Source organism: Dunckerocampus dactyliophorus, chromosome 14, assembly GCF_027744805.1.
Source record: "Dunckerocampus dactyliophorus isolate RoL2022-P2 chromosome 14, RoL_Ddac_1.1, whole genome shotgun sequence".
Taxonomy (NCBI): domain Eukaryota; kingdom Metazoa; phylum Chordata; class Actinopteri; order Syngnathiformes; family Syngnathidae; genus Dunckerocampus; species Dunckerocampus dactyliophorus.
Genome location: NC_072832.1, coordinates 21,681,564 through 21,705,223, shown reverse-complemented (window position 1 = coordinate 21,705,223; position 23,660 = coordinate 21,681,564). Strand labels below are relative to the sequence as shown.

Below are 23,660 nucleotides of genomic sequence, written 5' to 3'. Positions count from 1 at the left end.
TCGTTTACAGGATATGTTATTTATGTTTTTTTTTCGTTTAAAGGATATGTTTTTTAATTTATTATGTTTTAAGGCTGTAATACCCCTCACCACACACTTTATACACTTTTCTCAGACATGAGAAAATATATATTTTGTGCATATAGAGGGCCTTGAAAGCGCGGATCATGCCTTGGTCCATGGGCTGAATCAGCGATGTAGTGTTTCCTAAATAAGGCTGTCTCATCCATATTAAAAACTTGTTCAGGCTTATGTCCCCCTTCCTCGATGATTGCTTTAAATTGTGTACTACATGTACTATATGCCTCCTCAGAGGCGGCCTCTTCGTGGCCTTGTTGCGGACAGTTAAAGCCTTTTTTGCATTCTTTTTAAAATGTATTGGTGCTGTCATCCTTATGTTATTTTCCTCCTTTATGGTACAAACCAAAGATTCATTCATTCCGTAATGGCGCCCTACAGCTGCGTAAGTTCTACCTTCCTTCAGCATGTCCACAATTCCAACTTTTTGTGCATCTTCCTCTGCTTTTTGGGTACAACTGCAAGTGCCTTTGTCAGTGCAGAGTGTTTAGTCAACATTGTGAGTTTTGTCAGGGAGAAAACTTGCAAACATACAAGCATTAAAGATATTATTGACGGTGTTATTGCGAAGGAACACTATTGTCGCTACTATTTACATGTTTTGATAGACGTCTTATACAGCGATTGAGTTTGAGCTGACAAATCCTAACTTTGAATGTAGAATTACCACATTTTGCTTGGGCACTAATAACACCGCAGCAGCAACAAAGAAAAGCAGACACACGTTGCGAGGGAATTGCAGGTTTATAGTGCGCATATCGCAGTTAATAATGCGGTTCCAATCCTGCCTCGCACACTGCCACTTCCTATAACGTGTATTATTATTCACAGTAGCGATGTAGCTCACAGTCTGATAGACTTCTGGCTGCCCTGTTCTCCCGAGACAGCTTTTCTCTAAAAGAAACATTGTCACGTTTTGATCTCGCAAGATCTTGTGATACACCTACTGGTTCTTTCGGTTTTATACATGAAGTTGTTTGTTGTCTGCATAACAGTGGGAGTTACCAGAGTGATTTCTAATACTACTGCCTAAGGTAAGCATGTATAGACTGAACAGTACTGGTCCAAGCATGGATCCCTGTGGGATGATGTGGCTCACTTCTACATGCACAGAGACCCTATTAGCAATATTTACAAACTGTGCAGAAGCCGACAAATATGCTTTACAATTTGAGGTGGTTTCTTTAGTGCCAACATGTTCCAATCTTTGTATATCAATTGGGTCAAAGACTGCATAAGCTCACAGGACCAGTACTAGGGCGGAATTGACCAATAAAAACGGAATCTACTGTTAAATGCGGAATCTCGTGGAAATTGACGTAATGTGAATGAAATACTGTCATCGTGAGGAAAAGGAACTTTTTTGTGGGGAGGTATTTCCCCGGTGGACCGCTCAATCAAGACCGAATCTCATCACAAACACTAACCTGCCCCCTCCTGTCGAAACAGTGGCCTGAAAGTTGAAAAAAAAACCCTAGAAACTCTTCCCTTATTCAGTGTGAATGGAAGCTAGCGGAGTTAGCTTAGGTAAGTTATCAAAGCATGCTAGTGTGACAGTGTGTGCAACTCGGGCTGAATGAGTGTTGAGTGTATGAGTATATCGTGTTGTTTTACAGCTTGTTAATTTTATGATGCCCGCTGATGTTGTGCAAGTTCAGAGTGAAATAAGACGAGAGTTACGTTTATTCTTGCTCCCATGTCGTCTTAACTTTCTACAGATATTCTCAACACACATACAACACACTTCTGGCCTTCAAAATAAGAGCGCTCTTTGCTACATCCTGTCTTGTGTCAATTGTGTCAACAAAATACCAACAAAATCTTACATTAATAATGCAATAGGAATTGCATCTGCGAATGTCATCCTTAACCACAAGCATTACAGTTTGTTGAGGATTTTGTAGCAATGGGTGCAGAGGATGACATCCCATTAGAAAAGTTAGCCAAGCTACAGCCGTTTCTGAATTACTGGGCAAAATTGTCCAATGATGTATTGCACCAATAAATGTAAAGACTTTTGCATTTAATTCACATACATTTTATTCACTAACCCAAAAAGCATAGACTCTGCTGCTAAAGTAAGTGTAAAAGGTGAAAAACGGAATTCTAAAAAAATGAAACAGAACTTGGGAAAAAAATAAAACAGATTTCATTGATATTAATCATGATTAATTACCATTTGAAAGAATGAATTACAGGGAGGGAAATAAGTATTTGAACACCCTGCGATTTTGCAACTTCTCCCACTTTGAAATCATGGAGGGGTCTGAAATGTCCACTGTGAGAGACATAATCAAAAAAAAAGTACAGAAATCACAATGTATGATTTGTTAATAATTTATTTGTATGTAACTGCTACAAATAAGTATTTGGACTGCGATCCATCAGCATGTGTTACAAGCAGGAGAAGGCCCAACTTGTACTGGAGCTCAGAGAATCCACTGACCAGCTGGTGAGAGGACCAGGAACGGGGAGGAAGTGGAAAGCCCAGGGGGAAGTCGACAAGGCAGTCAGCAGGCTGAAACATCTTGAGGTAGTCGGCAGAGTCCAGTGGCGTCGAGCAGGTCTCGGAAGAGGCGAGACACCTGTGTTCTGGTCAAAGGCCTCCAGGGAACAGCAGAGAGGCATGGTGGTGGCAGAGGTGGTGAGGACCGAACAAGAACGCCTGAACATCAAGGCAGTGTCTCAGAGCTGGCAAGGAGGTTGGACTTCATGGGAAGGAGTTACAGATAGGCCCATGTCGTGGTCTGATCTGTGGAAGACCCCCCAAGCCAGGCTCAGCTTCCTTATCAAGGACACCTTACCTTGTCCACGAAACCTCCACCAATGGTACGGCGCTGAAGAGACCTGTCCCCTGTTCAACACCATCAACGCAAGCCTCCAGCACATCTTGTCAGGCTGCAAGACAGCACTTACACAAAGCCGATACAGTTGGCGACACGACCTGGTGTTGATAAAACTGGCAGAGGTAATGGAGGCATGCAGACAAGAGGCGAACAGTAGACCTGCGGCCCCAGCGAGAGATTCCATCCAGTTTGCCAGGGCGGTAGAGAAAATCAACACACTCCCCAAGAGAGATACGCCAGGTCTCCTCTCACCAGGAAGTGCGTGGAACATGAGGGTCGACCTTGGGAAGCAGCTACAGTTCCCTAGGGAGATTGCAGAAATGTCACTCCGGCCAGACCTGGTAATGTGGTCGGCACCTCGCAAGACTGTCCTACTGGTGGAGCTCACTGTTCCGTAGGAGGAAAACTCAGAAGCAGCCCACGAGCGGAAGCATGCTAAGTACGCAGATCTAGCAGCAGAGTGCAGAGAAGTAGGCTGGAAAGCCTTTACCTTTACCTTGGGTGAGGCTTTTTGGGAGCCTCAACTGCTCGCCTACTCCGTGATGTGGGATGCAAAGGAGTTGCACATCGGAAGGCCATCAAAGAACTGGCTGAGGAGGCAGAGAAAGGCAGCTTCTGGCTGTGGCTAAGGAGGAAGCACAGGAGTTGGGGGCCAGACAACACCACTCATTAGCGGGTGATAGAGAGAGATCCCTACCATCGCTCAGCGACCAGGAGATGTACTGGGGTGAAAGGAGCGAAACATCAATGACTGGTGGTCCCCAGCTGATGACCCGCCTATAGGTGTCACACCTGAATAACAGGCACTGGTGGAGGTGCGTCAGGCAGAAATGCTGAGCAGGCAGACCAACAGCCTGTACAATTAAGAACACTTGTGAAAATCAATGTTAATATTTGGTACAGTAGCCTTTGTTTGCGATTACTGAGGTCAAACATTTCCTGTAGTTTTTCACCAGGGTTGCACACACTGCAGCTGGGATTTTGGCCCATTCCTCCACACAGATCTTCTCTAGGTCAGCCAGGTTTCTGGGCTGTAGCTAAGAAACAGAGTTTGAGCTCCCTCCAAAGGTTTTCTATTGGGTTTAGGTGTGGAGACTGGCTAGGCCACTCCAGAACCTTGATATGCTTCTTACGGAGCCACTCTTTGGTTATCCTGTGCTTTGGGTCATTGTCATGTTGGAAGACCCAGCCACGACCCATTTTCAATCCTCTGAGGGAAGGGGGTTGTTCCCCAAAATCTCGCAATACATGGCACCGGTCATCCTCTCCTTAATAAGTGCAGTCGACCTGTCCCATGTGCAGAAAAACACCCCTAAACATAATGCGTCCACCACCATGCTTCACAGTGGGATGGTGTTTTTGGGGTGGTATTCCTCATTCTTCCTCCTCCAAACACCGCGAGTGGAATTAAGACCAAAAAGTTCTGTTTTGGTCTCATCTGACCACATAACTTTCACCCATGACTCCTCTGAATCATCCAAATGGTCATGGATAAACTTAAGACGGGCCTGGACGTGTGCTGATTTAAGCAGGGGAACCTTCCGTGGCATGCATGATTTTAAACCATGAAGTCTTAGTGTATTACGCATAGTAACCTTGGAAACAGTGGTGCCAGCTCTCTTCAGGTAATTGACCAGCTCCTCCCGTGCAGTTCTGGGCTGAAAATTATGAAAAAAATCATACATTGTGATTTCCAGACTTTTTTTTTTAGATTATGTCTCTCACAGTGGACATGCACCTAAGATGAAAGTTTCAGACCCTTCTATGACTTCAAAGTGGGAGAACTTGCAAAATCGCAGGGTGTTCAAATACTTATTTTCCTCACTGTATGTCCCATTTTTACTGTATTTTAACAGAAAGATGCCAGCGCAGGAGCTTTAATTGTCTAAAAAAAAGACAAGCGGCTGTGATTTCAGGTTCACGGTCTTAGATTTATTTTACAGCGTGATGGTTTGGCAAAACAAATCAATTTCAAGTGGCCGCTCTTGAAGAGGGAGACATTTCATCTCATGGTTCCTCTGAAAATGTCTGCCAACTTTTTGCTTACAATACTTATACTGTCTGCAACGCTTCCTCATATTGACCCCTTGGTCCCAGTGACTGCCCTTGTATTGGCTCTGCTTGAAAAACTTGATGACACATACTTTCCGTCTCCAATTATGCTCCTGATGGGTTCTCCTCATAGTCATTTCATTTCCATGTGAAAGTGTTGGCCAGTTTGATCCCTCGTTAAACAGAAGTGGCCATTTATGGCCGCTTTGGTGAAGAGTGGAAATGTCAGCAGAGAGAAAGGCCATTCTCACGTTCATTAGTCACACGTGTCACCTGCTCAATTGTCATTTTGTCTACGATTCAAGGTGTGAGAAAAATTATTTTGATAATCACATGAAAAAGTAAATCATAATGTCATAATGAATGTCACAGAGAGCGGGAAAGGCTAGAGTGAAGGATGAGGAAGATGCTATTGACGAGGAAGAAATGAAGCCTAAACAAGTCCCGGCTTGCTACAGACGAGGGCCACCCCTTCCGCAGGTATGTTCATTGTCTTTCATTATTTGATTCAAGATCGTAGTACATCCATACAATATAAAATATTGATAGACATGAGATACACTCAAAATCTTAAGACCAGTTGAAAAATTGCTAGAATTTGCATTTTGGGGGGGGGTAGTCAACTGTTGGGGGGTAGGGCGTGAGAGGCAGGCAGGATTTAGATTAGGATTTAGAAGATTAGTGCAGACTGCCAACATGTATGAATTTATGGTACTCAGCATGCAATTTGACTCTTGAATACTCTTGCTTCACTCCATTTTGTTGAATTTTGCTGGTTTCAGTTTCAAGTTCAGTCTGTACAGTACACATAAATAGACACATAAATAGACTATCAGTTTCATATCGGGGGAGGGGTGCAAAAACATTTCTGCCCCACAGTGGGGCATGACAGAAAAATAATTGAGAACCACTGCCCTACACGGATAATAATTAGTACAATAAAGTCAAATAATCGAAAGACTTTCTCATCTGGACTAATTAAAGTATGTGACCAAATGCTTTCATCAGCGTCGCATACTGTGTAGGCATTTGTAGATAAAATACACCCAACATGATGGTGTAGTACATTACTTCCTGTGTGAATATGATTCCCATCTCTACGAACGCCTTCTCTTCTGATTTCGGTGATGTAACACTATATTGATCAGTTCTCGTTGCAATAGCACTCCTCTCTTTAATTACCATCGACCGCTCGCTACAAAGGAAGCTAACAAGCTAAATAGTCGACAAGAGTTGTTGCTCAGAGTTGACACAGAGACTTATAAAAGCAGGGGAGAGATTCCATGTACTTCCACTTTTGGATGGTAGCCGTTTCCGTTTTCTTCAAACTATTCTGATACTCATCTGATCTTTTGAATCCAAATAGTACTACTTTTGAATCTCGTTTTTATTTTCACACACCGGCACTGCATGCACAGAAAATCAAAAGACAACCCGGCCATTTTAGATGATTGTGACTGATCTTTAAAGGCACACAGAATATTGTGTTCTCTGGCTATATAAACACGGAACCTACCAAAAGAAAGATTAGACTCCTGTCTTTCATCAGGAAAACAGTTTGTTTCTACCTTTTTTCCTTTCTTTAGTAATCAGCAGTAGAACATGGGTAAGTTTCAGGAAAATACCAGTTCTCAACTAAAAAAGGGACAAACCATCATTTTGGGAAAAGATTCAAGAATAATTTTCACTTGGACACAATTTGTTTGCTTTAGTGGCAGCTCAAGTATCTAAACAACTATACCCACATAAACAACAGACTAAAAAGGGTTGTTGTACAGCAAAAACAATTTATTTACAAATATGTAAGACCATGCACTATTTACAATTTTCACATTTGGAAGTGAACTGTGTGTGTGCACGTGTGTGCATGCGCACATGTGTTAAAATTTCCGTACATGCGTAACCGTCTGCACGCTACATTCCTCCACATCTTCCACTTCCTCGTTCTTCCACTTCCTCTTGTCTGTCATGTATGGTTTTTCCATTCACATGCATGCACTACTGCCAACTTGTGGCCGTTTTTATGGCTCAAACCTGCCCTAAAAGTTACATTTATTAGTGTGCAGTTGCGTCATCACCTCTTTTTGCCTCTTGCGCAAAAAACGTGAAATACGTATAAATACGTGGGATCGGGTGTTCGGGTTTGTAAAAATGTATAAATAGGTCTTTGGTATTGAAAGAGCTAAATGTAAATTTTTCCCATTCATTCATAATTTATATGCATTTAGAATGTTTTATGCATGTAAAACTATAATTAGTAAACTAGAAAAAAACAGAACGAATTACAGTCCCTCGCCACTCTGCGCTTGGAATTCGCGGCTTCACTCTAGCAGTTAAAAAATATATTCATTAATAAATCATGCAGTTTCGTGGTTGAATACGGCCTATTATTAGTCTAAACATACATATTTATGCAAATTTGACATTTCCCCCCCATTTTAAGCATTTTCAAGCATAAAAATGGTTAAATGAACTAAAATACCAAAAAAATGATTAGATTAGTATTCTAGGCGTCAGTAATGTTACACAATAGCCACTGCAGGAAGCAGTGTACAGAACAGGAATTAAAAAAAGAACAAGGAATTCTCCCAATGATAATGCACAGTATTGTGTCTTATTGTGTCTTACCATATTGGATAATAGGAATGTAAAGGTGACTATAGGGGTGTTACTTCATGTCTAGAAGGCTCTAATGTTAAAATTTATATTTACAAGGTCGTAAACAGGTTTTCTGTGCTCTAACTATAACCGCTTTATCAAGAAGGCATCCTACTTCACTGAAATTCACATATCACAGTCTGTCTGCAACCAATTAACTGCCTCAAATGAGGGATTACTGTATCTGGATTTACCTGATTTCGTATTTGAAAATGTGATTTAGTTAGAGTACGTTTGAGTTAGATTGTACCTTCTGGAACGGATGAATGACGCTAACCAAGGTTCCACTGTAACCAAGAACCACTGGCTTAGTTAAAACCAGGTGGTGACCTTTGAGGGAGTGAGGGAGTGTGTATGGTGGTTATGTTGCAGGATGCATGCTAATTCTGCAGGTTTAGTTTAGTATCTGAACGGGGACTGTCAAGTTGTCTAAGTTGTTATGTTTAGAAAGGATTCAATGTGAGGAAAACTAAAATCTCTTACTATGCTGTTAGTGGCTCTAACAAGGACAGAAAAGGAAGCCGGAGCCCCGATGCACACTCGTGCAAGGAGACAAATGTCTCCGTGTGTACTTTCAAAAAGGCCTCTTAGGTTGTCAACTGCCAGCTGCGCTAAGTAGTTCTTGTCAAACACCAATCAGTGGACAAGAATATTTAATGAATATTCTTCATGGCTAACTTTTTCAAAAAAGGCTTCCTTATTGCCTCTTCAGGCAAAATCGCAACGTTGTCTTCGCAAGCGAGTATCTTAAAAAACACAAACCACCATTGAACTTAATACAAAGTGAATTCCAATTCCACCCCTCACCCCTTATCTTAGTGTCCCAATGCTCCTTAAATCAAGGGCTAAGTGCTAAGCGGTGCACAGCCCGAGAAACCAAGCGTGGTCGGCGCCCAGAATTGAAACGTATGGGATGGAGAAGTTTCCTCGGGTCCAACCCTCCCCCTGACAAGACAGCAGAGCGGAGACTGAAAGAAGCATATAAAAGTAAGTAATTAAGCATAATTATTGATTTTTACAGTAACGTTACTCATCCTTTGTTGGTCATTCAATCATTTGCCGTTTTGAACTGTTGGTTGTTGCTAGTTAGCTAACTAGCCGGCTAACGCCGATATTGAACGTCACTGCAATCTGCTGCATTTCATAAATGATTAGATGGTCTTTGACTTGTGTAGCGCTTTTCCACCTCCAAGGCACTCAAAGCACTTTGACCCTGTTAGCACATTTACCTACTGATGACCCAGCATCAGGAGCAGATGGGGGTTCGGTATCTTGCCCAAGGATACTTCAACATGATCATGGGAGGACGGGGGATCGAACCTGCAACCTTCAGGTTGGGAGATGAACCGCCCCCAATATATAAATAGCAGCCACATTAGCCTGTTAATTGGAAGTTGAATTTTAGAATTGCTCGCTCGCTATTGTAGAGGCTACTGTACATTACTGAAGAATACTGGACGGTGTTTTATATGAGCTATCTAATCACTCATGTAGCGCAGTACATCGCAGTGAAGCCTGTTTGCTGTGCACCCGAGTCCACCAACAACTGTCATGAGATATGTCTACTGTATTCAGCATACACGTGTCCCTAAATCTGTTTTTTGTTTTTTTTTTTACTATCACTCCTTATTTGTTTTCTATTACAATACGACTATTACTATAATTGCATTTCCAATGGGTTAATAGTTGTACGCCATCAATCACGCATATGTGTCACTCCTGCAGGAGATGCTGAGCCAACTGAAGTCAGCCCTCTGCTACACCACACAGCACTGCAGCACCATTCAAAAGCTGCAATCCCAGTATGGAGAAGTCACATGCAGCAAAATCCCATTTTGGAATTTCTAGCAAAAGAACATCAACAACAAACAGGGACGCTGAAATAACTTGATAAGGTTTACACATTTGTTGATGTTGATACATTTGTTATATTATTTCTATTTCATATGTATATCAGGTACATTTTCTATTTTTAGAAATGTTGTTACAGTGCTGGCTGTAAGCTGTTATGTATAACAGTTGTTTGTTGTTTGGCAATAAATGTCAGTTTTTAAAAATGTTTTCCATCCATCCATTTTGCTGCTTCTACTCCTGTAAGAAAAAAAAAAAGGTTTTCTGAAGAAGCCTATAAACATTGAAATAATGTACTAACGTATGCAATGTACTAACTTTATGGTAGGAAACACGTATTTTGAACAATTTAATGATCTCGTCTGCCTATGTCACAGCTACAAGCGATGATGTAATGAGAGTCTAGTCTAGGCCCTAGGTTTTAAGGGTAGGGGAAGGGCTAAAGGATAGAATTGGTATGTAGCCCAAATCTTCCTAATCAAAATGTTGTTGAAAAATTGCAAGAATTTACATTTTACACTGTTTGGATCATAAAGAGTTTCCAAGTAAAGCTTAAAAATGCAAAAACAAGAAATCGGAGCGAGACAAAAAAAAGTAAGCAATTTATACAAACAGGCATGAAAGTGAAGTAAGCTGTTCATCAAAAGTTCAAGACCATAGTTCCAAAAACAAAACAAAACACTGAAAGCCCCCTAAAATGGAAATAAAATGTTTTAAAAAGGACTCAGTAATGATTAGCTGTGCCATTCCTGTTAATCACCTCAAAAACTAGTTTGGGCATCCACTGTCTGGAACTGATGTCCATTTTTGTAAACTTGCCTTTCCATCCATCCATCCCCAAATGTTCAACCGAAAAACCCGACCGGATTTGCCATCAAGAGATCATGACAGTGTAAATACCTGACAGAAAATGACATTCAATCCACATTTTGTCAAGACTTTGGCTTTCAAAGGTTGTGGTTTTAAACCTTTGATCAGCTGATGAACAGCTTATTTCACTTTAATGCTTGTTTGTAAAACATTGATAACTATTTTTATTTTTTTTGTCTCACTCCCATTTCTTTTTACATTTTGAAGCTCTACTTAGAACCTCTTTAAGATTCAAGTGCAAAATGTAAATTATTGCACTTTTTCTACTGGTCCTACTTCCAGATATTCACATTTGGATTGGATGCACAACTTAGAAGATGGCACATTTTGTTTGAACACACCAATTTTTCATGTGAGCAAAAGCAAAAGTATTGGAACATGTGGCTGACAGGTGTGTTTTGTTCCCCAGGTGTGTCCTATTACATTATTTATTCAATCAATAAAGAGCACTGAATGGCTACGCTCAGTTTCAGATTGGCTAGGATAGGTTTTGCCTGTGTACACTGAAACGTGAAAATCGGAGAACTTCCCATAAGTGAAAAGCAATTGTGAATCTGAGAGAAGATGGAAGAAGAAGAAGAAATAAACCACTGGCGTACTAAGTAACAGACGTGGAACAAGTAGACCAAGGAAAACAGTGTTAATGTTTTGTTTTTCTTCAAGAAATTCCAAATGGTTGTAGTGGCTGTGACCAATGTTTGTGCAATGCTTCTGATTGCTTTTCACTTACAAAAAGCCCTCTGATTTTCATGTTTTCACCTCTAAAGGCAGCCTACAGAGGCAAAACCTATCCCACCCAACTGAAAGTGAGAGTGGATGTTCAGTGCTATTTATTGATTAAATACGTACCCTAGAGAACACACCCGGGCAACCAAACGACAGGTCAGTCACATGTTCCAATCCTTTTGCTCACATGAAAAATGGATGTGTTGAAACAAAAGGTGCTATCTTCTAAGTTGTATCTAAATGTAAATACCTGGAAATTAAAGCTGAACTGCTCTCTGGTGTCATATTCATCTTTTGATGGCAAACCCAAATGTTTTCAATCTGCAGCAAAAGTAATGAAATGGACCTCATTGCTCCAATACTTCTGGAGGCCACTATAATACTTTATCAGTGCCTTAACTTGTATTTACACAAGGGAAGGGTGTCACAATACAGTTCAATCTTCTAACCTCAATGATTTATTATTTTTTAATAGAAAAGGGAGGGAGTCCAGAGATCACTGCGGCCGAGGACTGCAACTGTGAGGTCTTATAAAGAAGAGGACATGTTGGTTGATGATGATTTTAATTATGATGAAGATGTGGAGGCGAGAAGCAAACCCATAGATGCACGCTACTTGAAAGGCCCTCCAGTAGGACTCAAAGAAAGGCCTGAAAAGGTGTGAGGTTGAGACCATTGCTTGCTGATACGAATCAAATAAAAGATATTTGACCAAGCATATTCATGTTTATTTGAATGATTCAAAAGAGCAAACACTTGAATTCCCCTCTTTAACAGAAAGCAAACTCCATCAGGGAATGCAGGAGTACAGACAAACTCTGCAAACAAGTCCAAGGTAGCCAAAGGGGAACAGAAATGTTCGCTAACTGTGAGGCTGGCAGCTTGACTCACATGGCTGAAGAAGCGGATGACCCGTATGGAAGCGTGCAGCAGCAGGACGGCCACCGCTGGGACGACGACAGAGATGATGGTGGACCTCAGAAGCCAGGAGACGATGACAGAGATGATGGTGGACCCCAGCAGCCGGAAGAGCAAGCTGCTTTGTCTCGCATGATTTACTGCTCTGTGTCCATGGCTGCTACCTTTCTCCTGGCTACCGGAGCTTCCTTGATTTAGCTTCTTGGGAGCTTCAAAGCTTCAACAAGAATTATCATTTTCTTTCTTTGCTTTTTTTTTGTTGTTGCAGGTAACAGATGTGCATCTCCTTTTGGGTTGAATAGCTTTGAAGCAGTTTCCTTAGGTTCAGCTGGCCCGCAAAGCCACTTCTCAGGACTTGTAAGCTGCCATTTTCACAGTAATGGGCTGAAATGGAAGGAGAGTTGTACTTGTTAAAGAGTGAAATGCTTTCTGAAGGATACTTTACAACAATGCAATGAAGTGCACTCATTTCTGACTGCCTAAGCTATCAAATACACTGCAAGGCGCACAAATAAGTCCATCTTTGACTTTGATTCAATGACACACAGCATTCATTGGCAAATACTTTACTCACTTTATAAGTAGCTTGACTAAAAATGAATGCCTTTCAGGAAAGAGAAGGCCATGTGATGTATTGAGCTATACTAATTAAGTATGCTGAATATCTATTGACTCCACAGCAAAGGCCTTTCTGAAGGTAGCTGTCAGTCAAATGGCGAAGTGTAGGCGTACCTTGCTGCAGTAAGGACACTCTCCAAAAACCGTGTTAAAGCTCTGCCGGCTGGCGGGCAGCATGCGCAGCCACTGAAAGGAAAAGACAAAAGAGAAGGGACTACTTAATCAAATCGTCACCTTGGATCTGATGTGCCAGTGTCAAGTGATAACACTTGTTTCAATGTACACCTCACTTAAAAAGGTCCATTCAAGTAATGCCTTGTAAAGCTGCGCATAAAAACCTCGCCACATTTTCCAGGCATTAATGAGCCTGTGTTCAGGCAGCAGCCCTTCTCCAAAAGAATACGATGTGCAAAAGTCCACAAGGACTGCAGATCAATCCACCACATTTATTCCCTCCCTCCTCTCAAGGGTCCTGGGAGCAAAGCTGCCAAGAAGACACTTTGCTGTCATGGATTGAGTTCCTGCAGTGCCTGGAAGGCCCCCCCTGCTCAAGAAGACACGTGTACAGACCCGTATGAACCTCTGACATGAAAACACCTGAGTGAGACAAGAAGAATGCGACGTGCTCACGTGACACCGAAATCTTTGTATGCATCAAGTGGACTGAGCAGAGAAACGGTGAATGAGTCCAACAAGTCACACATTCTGCTCTCATCCTGAGATGTGTGCAACCCTGGCGAGCAAGCTAAACGTCTGACCTCTGTGCCTGCCAACAAGACTTTCTACACCAAAGGTGTCCAAACTGCGGCATGTTCTAAAAATATAATTTAACAAAAAACAGCAGCAAAAATGGAAAAATAGGCAATTTTACAAGAATAAATATAATAATATTATGACAAAAAAGCTGTCATTGATTTTTCTCTGCTTATCCGGGTCCGGGTCACGAGGGCAGCAGTCTCATTAGGGAAGCCCAGACTTCCTGGTCCCCGAATACCACCTCCAGTACCACCGGGAGGCGTTCCCAGGCCAGATGTGAGACATAATTCCTCCAGCGTGTTCTAGGTCTGCCGCGGGGTCTTCTCCCGGGCGTTCCCGAAACACCTCACCAGGGAGGCGTCCTGGAAGCATCCGGCAGAAATGCCCGAGCCAGCTCAACTGGCTCCTCTCGATGTGAAGGAGCAGCGGCTCTACTCCGAGCTCCTCCCGTGTGACTGAGCTCCTCACCCTATCTCTTAGGGTGAGTCCAGCTACCCTCCGGAGGAAAGTCATTTCTGCCACTTGTATCCACGATCTCGTTCTTTCGGTCACAGGGTGGGAACATACTGTAAATCTACCGGTAAATTGAGAGCTTACAGAGACCGCATTACTGCAGCCGCTGCGCTGATCCGCCTATCGACCTCACGCTCCAACCTTCCCTCACTCGTGAACAAGAACCCAAAATACTTGAACTCCTCCATCTGTGGCAGGACCTCATCCCAACCCGGAGGGAGCAATCCACCTTTTTCCGACTGAGAACCATGGCCTCGGATTTGGAGGTGCTGAGTCTCATCCCAGAAGCTTCACACTCTGATGCAAACCGCCCCAGTAAACGCTGAAGGTCACAGCCCCATGAGGCCATCAGACGACAGTGTCTGCAAATAGCAGAGATGACATTCCAAGAATCCCGAACTGGAATCTGCCTCGACGCCTTGGCTGAGCCTAGAAATTCTATCCATGAAAATTATGAACAGAATAGGTGACAAAGGGCAGCCTTGGTGGAGGCCAACGTTCACCGGAAACAGGCTCGACTTACTTATTTACTTAGCAATGCGAACCAGGCTCCTGCCTGGATCGAATAGCATGTAGCAATGCGCCAATCCCGTACTCCCGGAGCACCCCCCCAGGACAACACGAGGGACACGGTCAAAGGCCTTTTCCAAGTCCACAAAGCAGTTTGATCTGTTGGGCAAACTCCCAAGTACCCTCGGGTACCCTTGCAAGGTCCAGTGTTCCGCGACCGGAAGAAAACTACATTGCACCTCCTGTAGCAGAGGTTCGACTAATGGTCGTACCCTTCCCTCCAGCACCCTGGAATAGACTTTCCCAGGGAGGTTGAGGAGTGTGATCCCCCTATACTGTAGTTGGAACACACCCTCCGGTCACCCCTGTTCAAAAGGGATACCAGCACCCCGGTCTGACAATCCAGATGTTCCACACTTCCACGCAGTGTTGAAGAGACGTCAGCCAAGACAGTCCAGTCACACAATCAACTAAAAGTAATAATTTTCAAGAGTAACATCATAATTATGAGGAAAAATAACATAATTTTAGTAGTACAAATTTGAAATTTAAAGAAAAACAAAGTTGTAATTTTTGGAAAATTAGGTTGCAGAAAAAATTATGTTCCGAGAATAAAGTCAATATTATGTGAGTCATAATACGAGAAAAAAAAATTACAAGAAGGAAAACAGCAGAAATAAAAAAAAAACCTAATTTTACAAGAACAAAGTAAAAAAACTACGAGAAAAGTAACGAGAAAAAAAGTTGCAATTTTACATACGATGAGAGGAAAAATAGAGTTGTAGCATAGAGTTGAAATATTACAAGTAAGTTTAAAAAGTCGTAATGTGAGAAAAAACTAAAGTTGTAATTTTAGGAAAATAAAGTAGGGGAAAAAGTTATAATACTGTATCGTAATAAAGTCCTAATATTACGAGGTAATCATAAACAAGACATCCTACTTTGTGGAAATTCACTTATTACAGTTGGAACCAATTAACCGCCATAAATGAGGGATTACTGTATGTATAAATGCATAGACACTGTATACGTGTGTGTGTGTGTGTTTTCATACCTCATACAGGCAGACCTGATGGAAGGGCTGACCACAGTGAGGGTCACTGCACACCTGGTCGGGGATGGCAGCTTCCAGGCGATAGGAGTAGCAGATCCCACACTCAACACTGAACGTCTGTGCAGACACGTTTAGGAAATATGTACTATTCTTTTTTCTGTGCCTTCATAAAACCAGAACATGACGATACAAACAATCTTGTTTGCATTTTAGTGTCTTTGTTGTCGCTGTCCCTTAAGCGAGGAATGCAGGTTCAAATACATACAAAAAATCAACATCTGGTCAACTGAACTTTTTTTTTTTTTTTTTTTTTTACTCTGAATACCAATGAAGTGAAGCATTAATCACTGCTGTGACAAAGCTTTCGCGTCACCTGCAGTGACAGGCGGGGAGAATAAGCAGCAGAAAAAAAGGATTGTTTTTGTGTGATTAAAGTGATTGCGGAGTGCACAGGATTGGGCCATCTTTGTTCTTTTTAATGGTCCTATCTGTAAACAACCCAATTAGAGGAGAATTTGCAGCCACCTCTTTGGAAAACAAAATACAAAATTGAAACCAACACAATAAGAGACAATAGTGGATGTCCACCCCCTTAAGATTTCAAGCTCACAGACACGCGAACTATGCTTAGATTTGAAACACACACACACACACACACACACACACGGCTCCTTGAAGTAATCGTGATGGGAATGGACATGTTTGAAATGGAAAAGAGCAATTTTGTGACATACAGATTTTTCGTGGGTGGCAGGTGACAGGAATTGGATCTCCAAAACATCCTGGAGGTTTTGCAAGACACTGGAGTCCGGGTTCCTGCCAGCAGACCACAGACAGCTCCTTCACACACTAATTAACCACATGCAAATGAGCCTGCAAAGACACTGGGGGATGATTAAGAGACTTTCACCCATTTAAAAAAAGAAACAGGGTGGGGAGAAGAACAGTATTTCTGCTGCTGCTACATTAAATTCAACAGTGTTAGATTTCCTTGGCACGTGTCACGCAGTGAAGCAAATGGTTTTTTTTTTAATTATTATTATTATTAGATGGCCTGCTGGTTAGCGGGTCACAATTGGAGCAGGTCTGTGTGGACTTTGCATGGTTTTCTAGCCGGCCTCCTCCCTTAGTGTGAACGTGAGTGAGAATGTTTGCCTACACAGTATGTGTTCTGTGATTGGTTGGTGACCAGTCCAGAGTGTATGCTGCCTCTGGCCCAAGTCAGCTGGGATAGGCTCCAGCTCATCTGGTCCCTAATGAGGACAAGCAGCATAGAAAATGCATGGCTGTGCAAACACGAGAACGAAACTAGGAGATTTTAACATTACTCTTAAGAAAAATACAATAAAAAAATGACAATATATTGCGATTTACTAATTATATTTCTACTATATCACTTGCATTGCTCCTCACAAGGCTCTTCTGCTCTCTGTGTGTATGCTACTGGCCCTGCCTCCACCCACCAAGACAAAGACTCTATGACAAAAGGGTTCACTCCATTCATGCCGTTGTTCTATGGAACAAACGCGCCAAGGTGGTGAAACCAATGCACAGGGTGAACAGACACGCATACACATGGCAATGTATTGAGGCCGTTAAAATTGTCCAGTTAATTTTCATTTATTGTGTGATGTAATTTATTGATTATCGTCCCAGGCCTAGGCCATTTTCTTCTAAACAAGAAATGCAAGACAACCCTATGAATGACATACTGCAGTATGTATGTCTTTTTTATCTATTCAAAGCCAACAAATACAAACATCACATTTTCAGACTCAGTCATAAGCAAGAGTGCAACATCTCTCACCACAAATGCATGTTGGTGTTCAGCTTATTCCTCAGCGGAGTGACAACTGCAACAGAAAAAGGGTAGGCAATGATTATTGTGAAGAAAAAAAAATCTATACTGATTTTTATTGATTATATTTATCTTTATTCTCTATTGACTAGAAGTATTATTTCAATACATTGACATATATTACTACGATAGCCCAGTTGAACACGTGCACATGACTACTTTTCTCCAAGTAGTGCTCATCAATTTCACTATTTCCTATTCCTGCACGCAAAAAACAATATTTCTGTGCAGCACCTCATATTTGAGGTTCGCCTGTCTAGCATCTCGGGTGGCTCCAGTGTCTTTCTCTTTAATATCATTTGAGTCGGATTGCTAGGCAACAAGCTTGGCTTTTCATGACCCTGGATTTATAGAAACAATGACAGACAATTGACGGGGAATTAGAGAGAACGCTTTCTGGATGTCTCCATGTTGGGACGGCGAGAATGAAAAGGTGCCCGTCTGAAAGTAAGTGCTCTGACATGACTGAAGACAATAGTCAACATGGGCACCGCAGCTCAAATCTAAATATGAGGAAATCAAAGCAGCTGTCTTCGTGATTTCATCTGAATAACAGTGAGCGCAAGCACGTGTTTTTTATTACCTGACTTTATCCATGGCTGGCATCTTATTTTGGCAGGCAGAGCACATTACTACAGGGACCCTAGACCATTACTGACAAACAATTCAATAACAAAATTAAAAATTGCCCCAGAAATTGGATGAAAAGGCCTGTTCCAACTATTGAGTGCAGGGCCACATTCTAAAAATATAATTTAACAAGAAAACTATGGAAATATAACTAAGAATATGCCTATACAAACGAAACAGCAAACAAAGTTGTAATTTTTGGAATATTAGGCCGGGGAAATAAAGTCAAAACAGAGGCGATACGTCTTCCAAGACAACCTGATCGATTGAATGTCCTCAGAATGTCAAAATGCATCCAAATGTCACCATGCAAAATACACACTTTTCACCCGGAATTACTATAAAATTAATTAACCAAGTAATTCTGTTCAATGTTTTTTAAGTGTGCAGGAGTAGAGGGTACATGGCTTCAGGTCAAACGTCTGAAGGGGTCATCACTGTAAAAGGTTTGAGAACCACTGATGTAGACGTGTGTATCTATCAGCTTTAAATAAGTCAAAATATTAAGAGAACAAGAAAAAAGTCACAATTTTATGAACATAAACTTCAGAATGAGTAAAAATAATGTCATTTTAATAGCATAGAGTTGAAACATGAAATACAAATACTTTTTTTTGTAAGTCATAATATGAGAAACAAAACAAAATAAAGTAGCAATTTTTGCAAAATCGGGTTGAGGACAAAGTTACAAAATTATGAGAATGAAGTCAAAATATTAGAAAAGAAAATGTATGAACTCATTCAACATAACAGGCTTTGCAATCTTGGAGGTATATTTAGGGTGTTCCAAATTCAACAATGGTACATTTGATTTTAGTCTTAATTTTAGTATCAATTGTGCTTGTTGTTGCTCACAGTAAACTGCAGCGTGTGCATACACTCAACTGGAGCGACAGGGTCATTAGCAAATGCCGAGATAGGTGGCTTTTTTGGTTGTTTCCTGAACTTTTTTTGCCGTGGATGATGGACTATCTCAGTAATAGCGTTTAGCGAAAATACAAATTTAAACAATTAGTTGTACTTGTGAAGTATACGAGATGTCCCAACATGACCACATATTAGCCGCACCGCTGTATAAGCCGCAGGGTTCAAAGTTACAAAAAAGTAGCGGCTGATACACCGACAATTACGATATACACACACACACACACACACACACGTAAATCATACAAACTATCACCCCCAATCAAACTGAGGTCTGTTTGGCATCCCTACCTACCATGCTCAGCTCCCAACAGGCAGCATTCTGGTAGCATCTTTGGGTGTCTGGGATCCACTTCCACTTTAATGGATACATTATTTCCTGGAAAAAGAAACACGTTACTCTTCCCACCTCTGTTAGAAACATTATAAAGAATGTTAAGCGGTGTACATTTTCTGTTTTGTGCTCCCAATAATTAAATTAAACAGTCTTTTCAATGTCATAACCTAAATCAGCACTGAAGGAGGAGACGGCATGCTTGTCCTATGTTACAATCTAATGTACTTTTACAAACCACACATAAAATGAATGCGATCGAAGCAAAACTGTGACCTGTGTCTGAACATTTTAAGGCAGCTGTCTCCAACCTCCGGGCTGAGAAGGAGCAATTCTAAAAACAAAATCAAATAAACTGTAAAAATAATTTTGTAAATGACCGCATATGATTGTATGTGTAAGTGGAACCTCAGTTAGCAAAAATTTGTGTTTTTACCTTTTATCTACCTTTTAATGTCACTGGCTTTGGTGCTACATATTTATAAATAGACATGAAGTATTATATTTGAGTTATACAGGTAGTAGCAGCCATATAATTTATGTATGTATGGGGTGGGAGTAAATAAGTTGATCTTCTTCCCATTCCTTTTCAAGCTAATTTATTTTCTGTTTAAATGTGTATTTCAATTTTGTTCTGTATATCTACTGTATATTAGGGATGCTCCGATGGATCGGCCACGTAGCTAGAATTTTCCGTCTAGCTTCTAATCCTCGGACTCCAAATGTGAGTTTTTACCACAGTGACATTTTGTTTTTAAAACAAACAAGCCATGCAGTAGTTTGGAGCTCGTTTTTGTCCCACGGGAAGTGAATATTACGTCAGTTGGGTACATACTAACTTTTTCAAGTGTCTATTTTTGTCATGATACTATATGTGTTGTCCTCCAAACACTATTTGTGTGAGGTAATGTTTAATGAACATTACCTATTTGCCAGGGACTCTTGGAATGGTCAAATGGCGGCCCTGGTCAATAGCAATCATAAATAAATTGAAAAATGTACAGTTAATCCATGTGATCGTTATCGGAATTGGCAGCATAAAACCCGGATTGGAGCATCCCTACTGTATAGCTATATATATTTTTTGTTTGTTCTATCCAGTGTGGGTACAATGTACAATGTATATTTATTTATATATATTTACATTTAATGTATGGTTCTAAATAAAGAACCAACAAATCAATAAGTAGATGAAGTACATGCGCCTATCCTCCAGGAGAAATTCTGATACTTTGTTGTAAAAGTCTAAACACCTCATGGTGAACCCTCCATCTTGGCAGTCACTTTTGTTCACTCATTCAGCATAGCACAAAATATATTTGATGAATTTGACTTGCTGCTCTCTAGCTGGTGCTGCAAAAAACAAAAAAAAGTTGCCTTTTCCTCTCTAACAAGCACTTCCCAGCTCACGCACGACCCCACCCCTTCAGCAAGAATAATAATGTCACACTTACGCTCAAGACATTACACAGGCTGTTGAAAGCCATGGTGTAGAATAAATGTTTCTGCAACATGATATTATTGCCAGCATGCTGACAAGCAAACTAGCAGACGCCATGATCCAACTCAGTGCACTCACACGGAAGGCAGGGCTTGTGCACTAAGGCGAGAAGAGACGCACGCAGCAGCCTCATGTTAGGTTTTTGCCCTGTATTTGATCAGGAAATGATTTTTAATTAAGAAAATGTTTTAAAAAATTATTGGAATCATGAAAACCATACATTTCCAATACAATGGACAAATATTAATTTTATATTATTACTCATTTTAGTATTTAGTTTATTCTTTTTTATTCTTTTTCATCAGGTGAGGCTGCCTCCCCTGACTGCATGCCACTGAGAACATCTGACCACGCTGCCCTACATTGAATTTAAATGACTTGAATCAGACCATGTGTCGATGAACGTACCAATAGCTATTCGCCTCATCGTGTCAGAAAGACTTGGCTTTTCCGGTTCCAGAACCCAGGTCTCTCTGTCAATCTCGTCAAGAACATCCCAAAACTCAGTCAGGGCGGCTATCACCAGCAGGAACTGGCTGTGGAGTTGGGTTAAAGAAGACTACAAAACCAGACAAAAACAATAAATTAATAGTGGCATACAACAATGTATTATAAATAGACAGTATCATAACAATAACAATATATAACAATGTACTATAAATAGACAGTATCATTCCAACTGACATATACAGGTCATGGTTTCATTACACCCATTTTTCCACCTAAACATTAGGAGTCAGTCACAAATGTTTAATGCCCAAATCGAAAACAATGCTAATAAAAACTTAATCATGTGACAGTTTGTTGGAATTAACACAAAAGGGAAACAAAACACTTAACTTACAGATAGGTGAATATGGACATTGAACACAAATGTATTTCCTAAAAAAAAAAAAAAAAAAAAAAAAAAGTCCACTGAACTTGAAAGTAAAGAAAAGGCCATGTACAAAAAGCAAAAGGTAATTGTCCATTGTTATCGAGCAGTTTTTAAAGACTGACTGAAGGTGGACACACTAACATGGACACGCACACGAACACAAGACGAATGAAAGCGGAGTACAGATAGTATGAGTGGGAAAAGAAATTTGGGGGGGGGGTAATGTACTCAAAAATTATGGGTCATTGAGCCAGCACAGTGCACACAATTAAGCATCATCCAGGTGCTGAGAGGATCGGCAATTACACGCCAATTAATGCCAGTGGCATGATTATGGTTAGCGCTCGGGGTAACTATGCTAAGCCCAATTGAGGAAGATTAAAAAAGAATATAGCAATAATAATGAATAGAGCACTAGTAATTGAATTCCACATGTATTTGAGACAGAACCAGGGCTTTGTGAAGACTAGATGTGAGTTTATTGGTTTTCGCAATCACTTCTTAGAACAATCATAGCTGTAAAATGTAGACTCTTTTGAGTTATTTATTGACCTAGTATGACAAATTTGAAGAAATACCGACTGTATATCTGAGCATATGACAAGAGAATGGCACTTGTCCATACTACATACACTCTGTGTTAGGAACGTAGATGCGATCTATCTGAGTGATGTAACCAAAATAAATTAACAAGACCTACACTATCTGATCAAAATGCATAATCTTGGTCATTATTGATAAGATAAAACTTCAGAGAAGAGAATTCCAGTGTGATTATAAATTGTGATCATAACCAGTTCTATAATATTTTTCTTGACACTGGCCGTTCCACACAGAAATGTTTTCAGGTGCAAACGGTAAAGTATTTTATCGTTTCAGCCTTTTACCCACACGGCAACGGCTTTCTGGGTGCCCTGTAACAGTATGTTTTTTAAAAACAGCTTCCAGGCAACGGTCGGAGCTGCTGTGGCGTTGTGGGCGCTATCTCCGGTGTGGCCTCCTATATTGGGGGTGCTGGGGTGGCCGTTTGTGGGGCCTGGGGTGTGACCTGCAGCCCGTGGCTTGCCCGGGTCTGTGCTGTGGTTGGTGGCCTGTCGGTCGTGTGTAATCGGCTCCTTCTTGCTCGGTTCAGGTGGGGCTGGGGGGTGGGCATGTGTGATTCCCGTCCCTCCTGCTTCGCTGGACCAGTACACAGACATATAGGACTTTGGGGGGGTGGTCCATGGTTGGGCGTGGTGGGGGTGTAGGCTGCCTCGCGGCAACTCCTCTGACCCTTGCATGTTTCAGACTGTCACTCCTCAATTTTAACAGCACAATAGACACTTAGAGTTTGGGGGTGCTGGGCAGATGAGGGGCCCACCATACCTCAGCTGTCCCCCAATTTTAATTGCCTCATTAGCTGTCACTCACATACATCCCTACCACATACAGTCATGGAAAAAATGATTAGTCCACCCTTGTTTCTTCCGTTTCTTGTTCATTTGAATGCCTGATACGACTAAAGGTGCCTTTGTTTGGACAAATATCACAATGACAACAAAAATAGCTCATAAGAGTTAAATCTTTTGGCAGTACAATGCTATAGCTGTTCATGTAAGGACTTAAGTGATTTTGGTTATTATCAAGAAAACCATGGAAGTTGCTGGATATCAGCTCTTATATTAAACTCTTATGAGCTACAGTATATTGTTTTTTTATCATTATATTTGTTCAAACAAATGTACCTTTAGTTGTACCAGGCATTAAAATGGATCAATAAACTGAAGAAACAAGGATGGTCCAACAATTTTTTTCCATGACTGTATACACACACACACACACACACACACACACACACACACACACACACACCCCTCAGGCACACAGAGGACAGTCCTCCATAGCTGCATAGCTGCATAGCTGCTTATTTAGCTAGACACAATCTCATCTCATCACATACATGGGTGGAGTGTGCTGGATCAGGGCGCCTCCTGTCTGTTCCGTGACACCTGTGAGCTGGGCAGGGTTGCGGTTGTGGATCTGTCCACTGACCACCGGGGCGCGGTGGCTGTCTTGTGGGGCGTTTTGGTCTGGCTCGCCTGCTCTC

At 41.3% G+C, this 23,660-nt stretch overlaps 2 protein-coding genes across 8 annotated transcripts in view; one reads left to right on the top strand and one right to left on the bottom strand.

Annotated features, from left to right (window-relative positions):
* vrk2 (VRK serine/threonine kinase 2) overlaps window positions 1-16,528 on the top strand; it is a 59,070-nt gene extending 42,542 nt beyond the window's left edge. For 2 of the 6 annotated variants that reach the window (XM_054798082.1, XM_054798084.1), the window contains 3 exons: window positions 5,349-5,456; window positions 11,557-11,739; window positions 11,859-16,528. In XM_054798082.1, coding sequence (XP_054654057.1) covers window positions 5,349-5,456; window positions 11,557-11,739; window positions 11,859-12,197 — 630 coding nt within the window. In that variant the 3' untranslated portion in view covers window positions 12,198-16,528. Of the gene's footprint in view, window positions 1-5,348; window positions 5,457-11,556; window positions 11,805-11,858 lie in introns of those variants that run through there. The other 4 variants (XR_008573582.1, XM_054798080.1, XM_054798079.1 and 1 more) reach the window with 4 other exon arrangements.
* The window catches only part of fancl (FA complementation group L), a 71,073-nt gene continuing 58,449 nt past the window's right edge, over window positions 11,037-23,660 (bottom strand). The window contains exons 8-14 of one of the 2 annotated variants that reach the window (XM_054798085.1): window positions 21,106-21,256; window positions 19,158-19,241; window positions 17,258-17,303; window positions 16,185-16,266; window positions 15,451-15,567; window positions 12,732-12,803; window positions 11,037-12,383 (exon numbers count right to left, since the gene is read on the bottom strand). In XM_054798085.1, the coding sequence (XP_054654060.1) occupies window positions 12,348-12,383; window positions 12,732-12,803; window positions 15,451-15,567; window positions 16,185-16,266; window positions 17,258-17,303; window positions 19,158-19,241; window positions 21,106-21,256 (588 nt within the window). In that variant the 3' untranslated portion in view covers window positions 11,037-12,347. Of the gene's footprint in view, window positions 12,384-12,731; window positions 12,804-15,450; window positions 15,939-16,184; window positions 16,267-17,257; window positions 17,304-19,157; window positions 19,242-21,105; window positions 21,257-23,660 lie in introns of those variants that run through there. The other variant, XR_008573583.1, reaches the window with a different exon arrangement.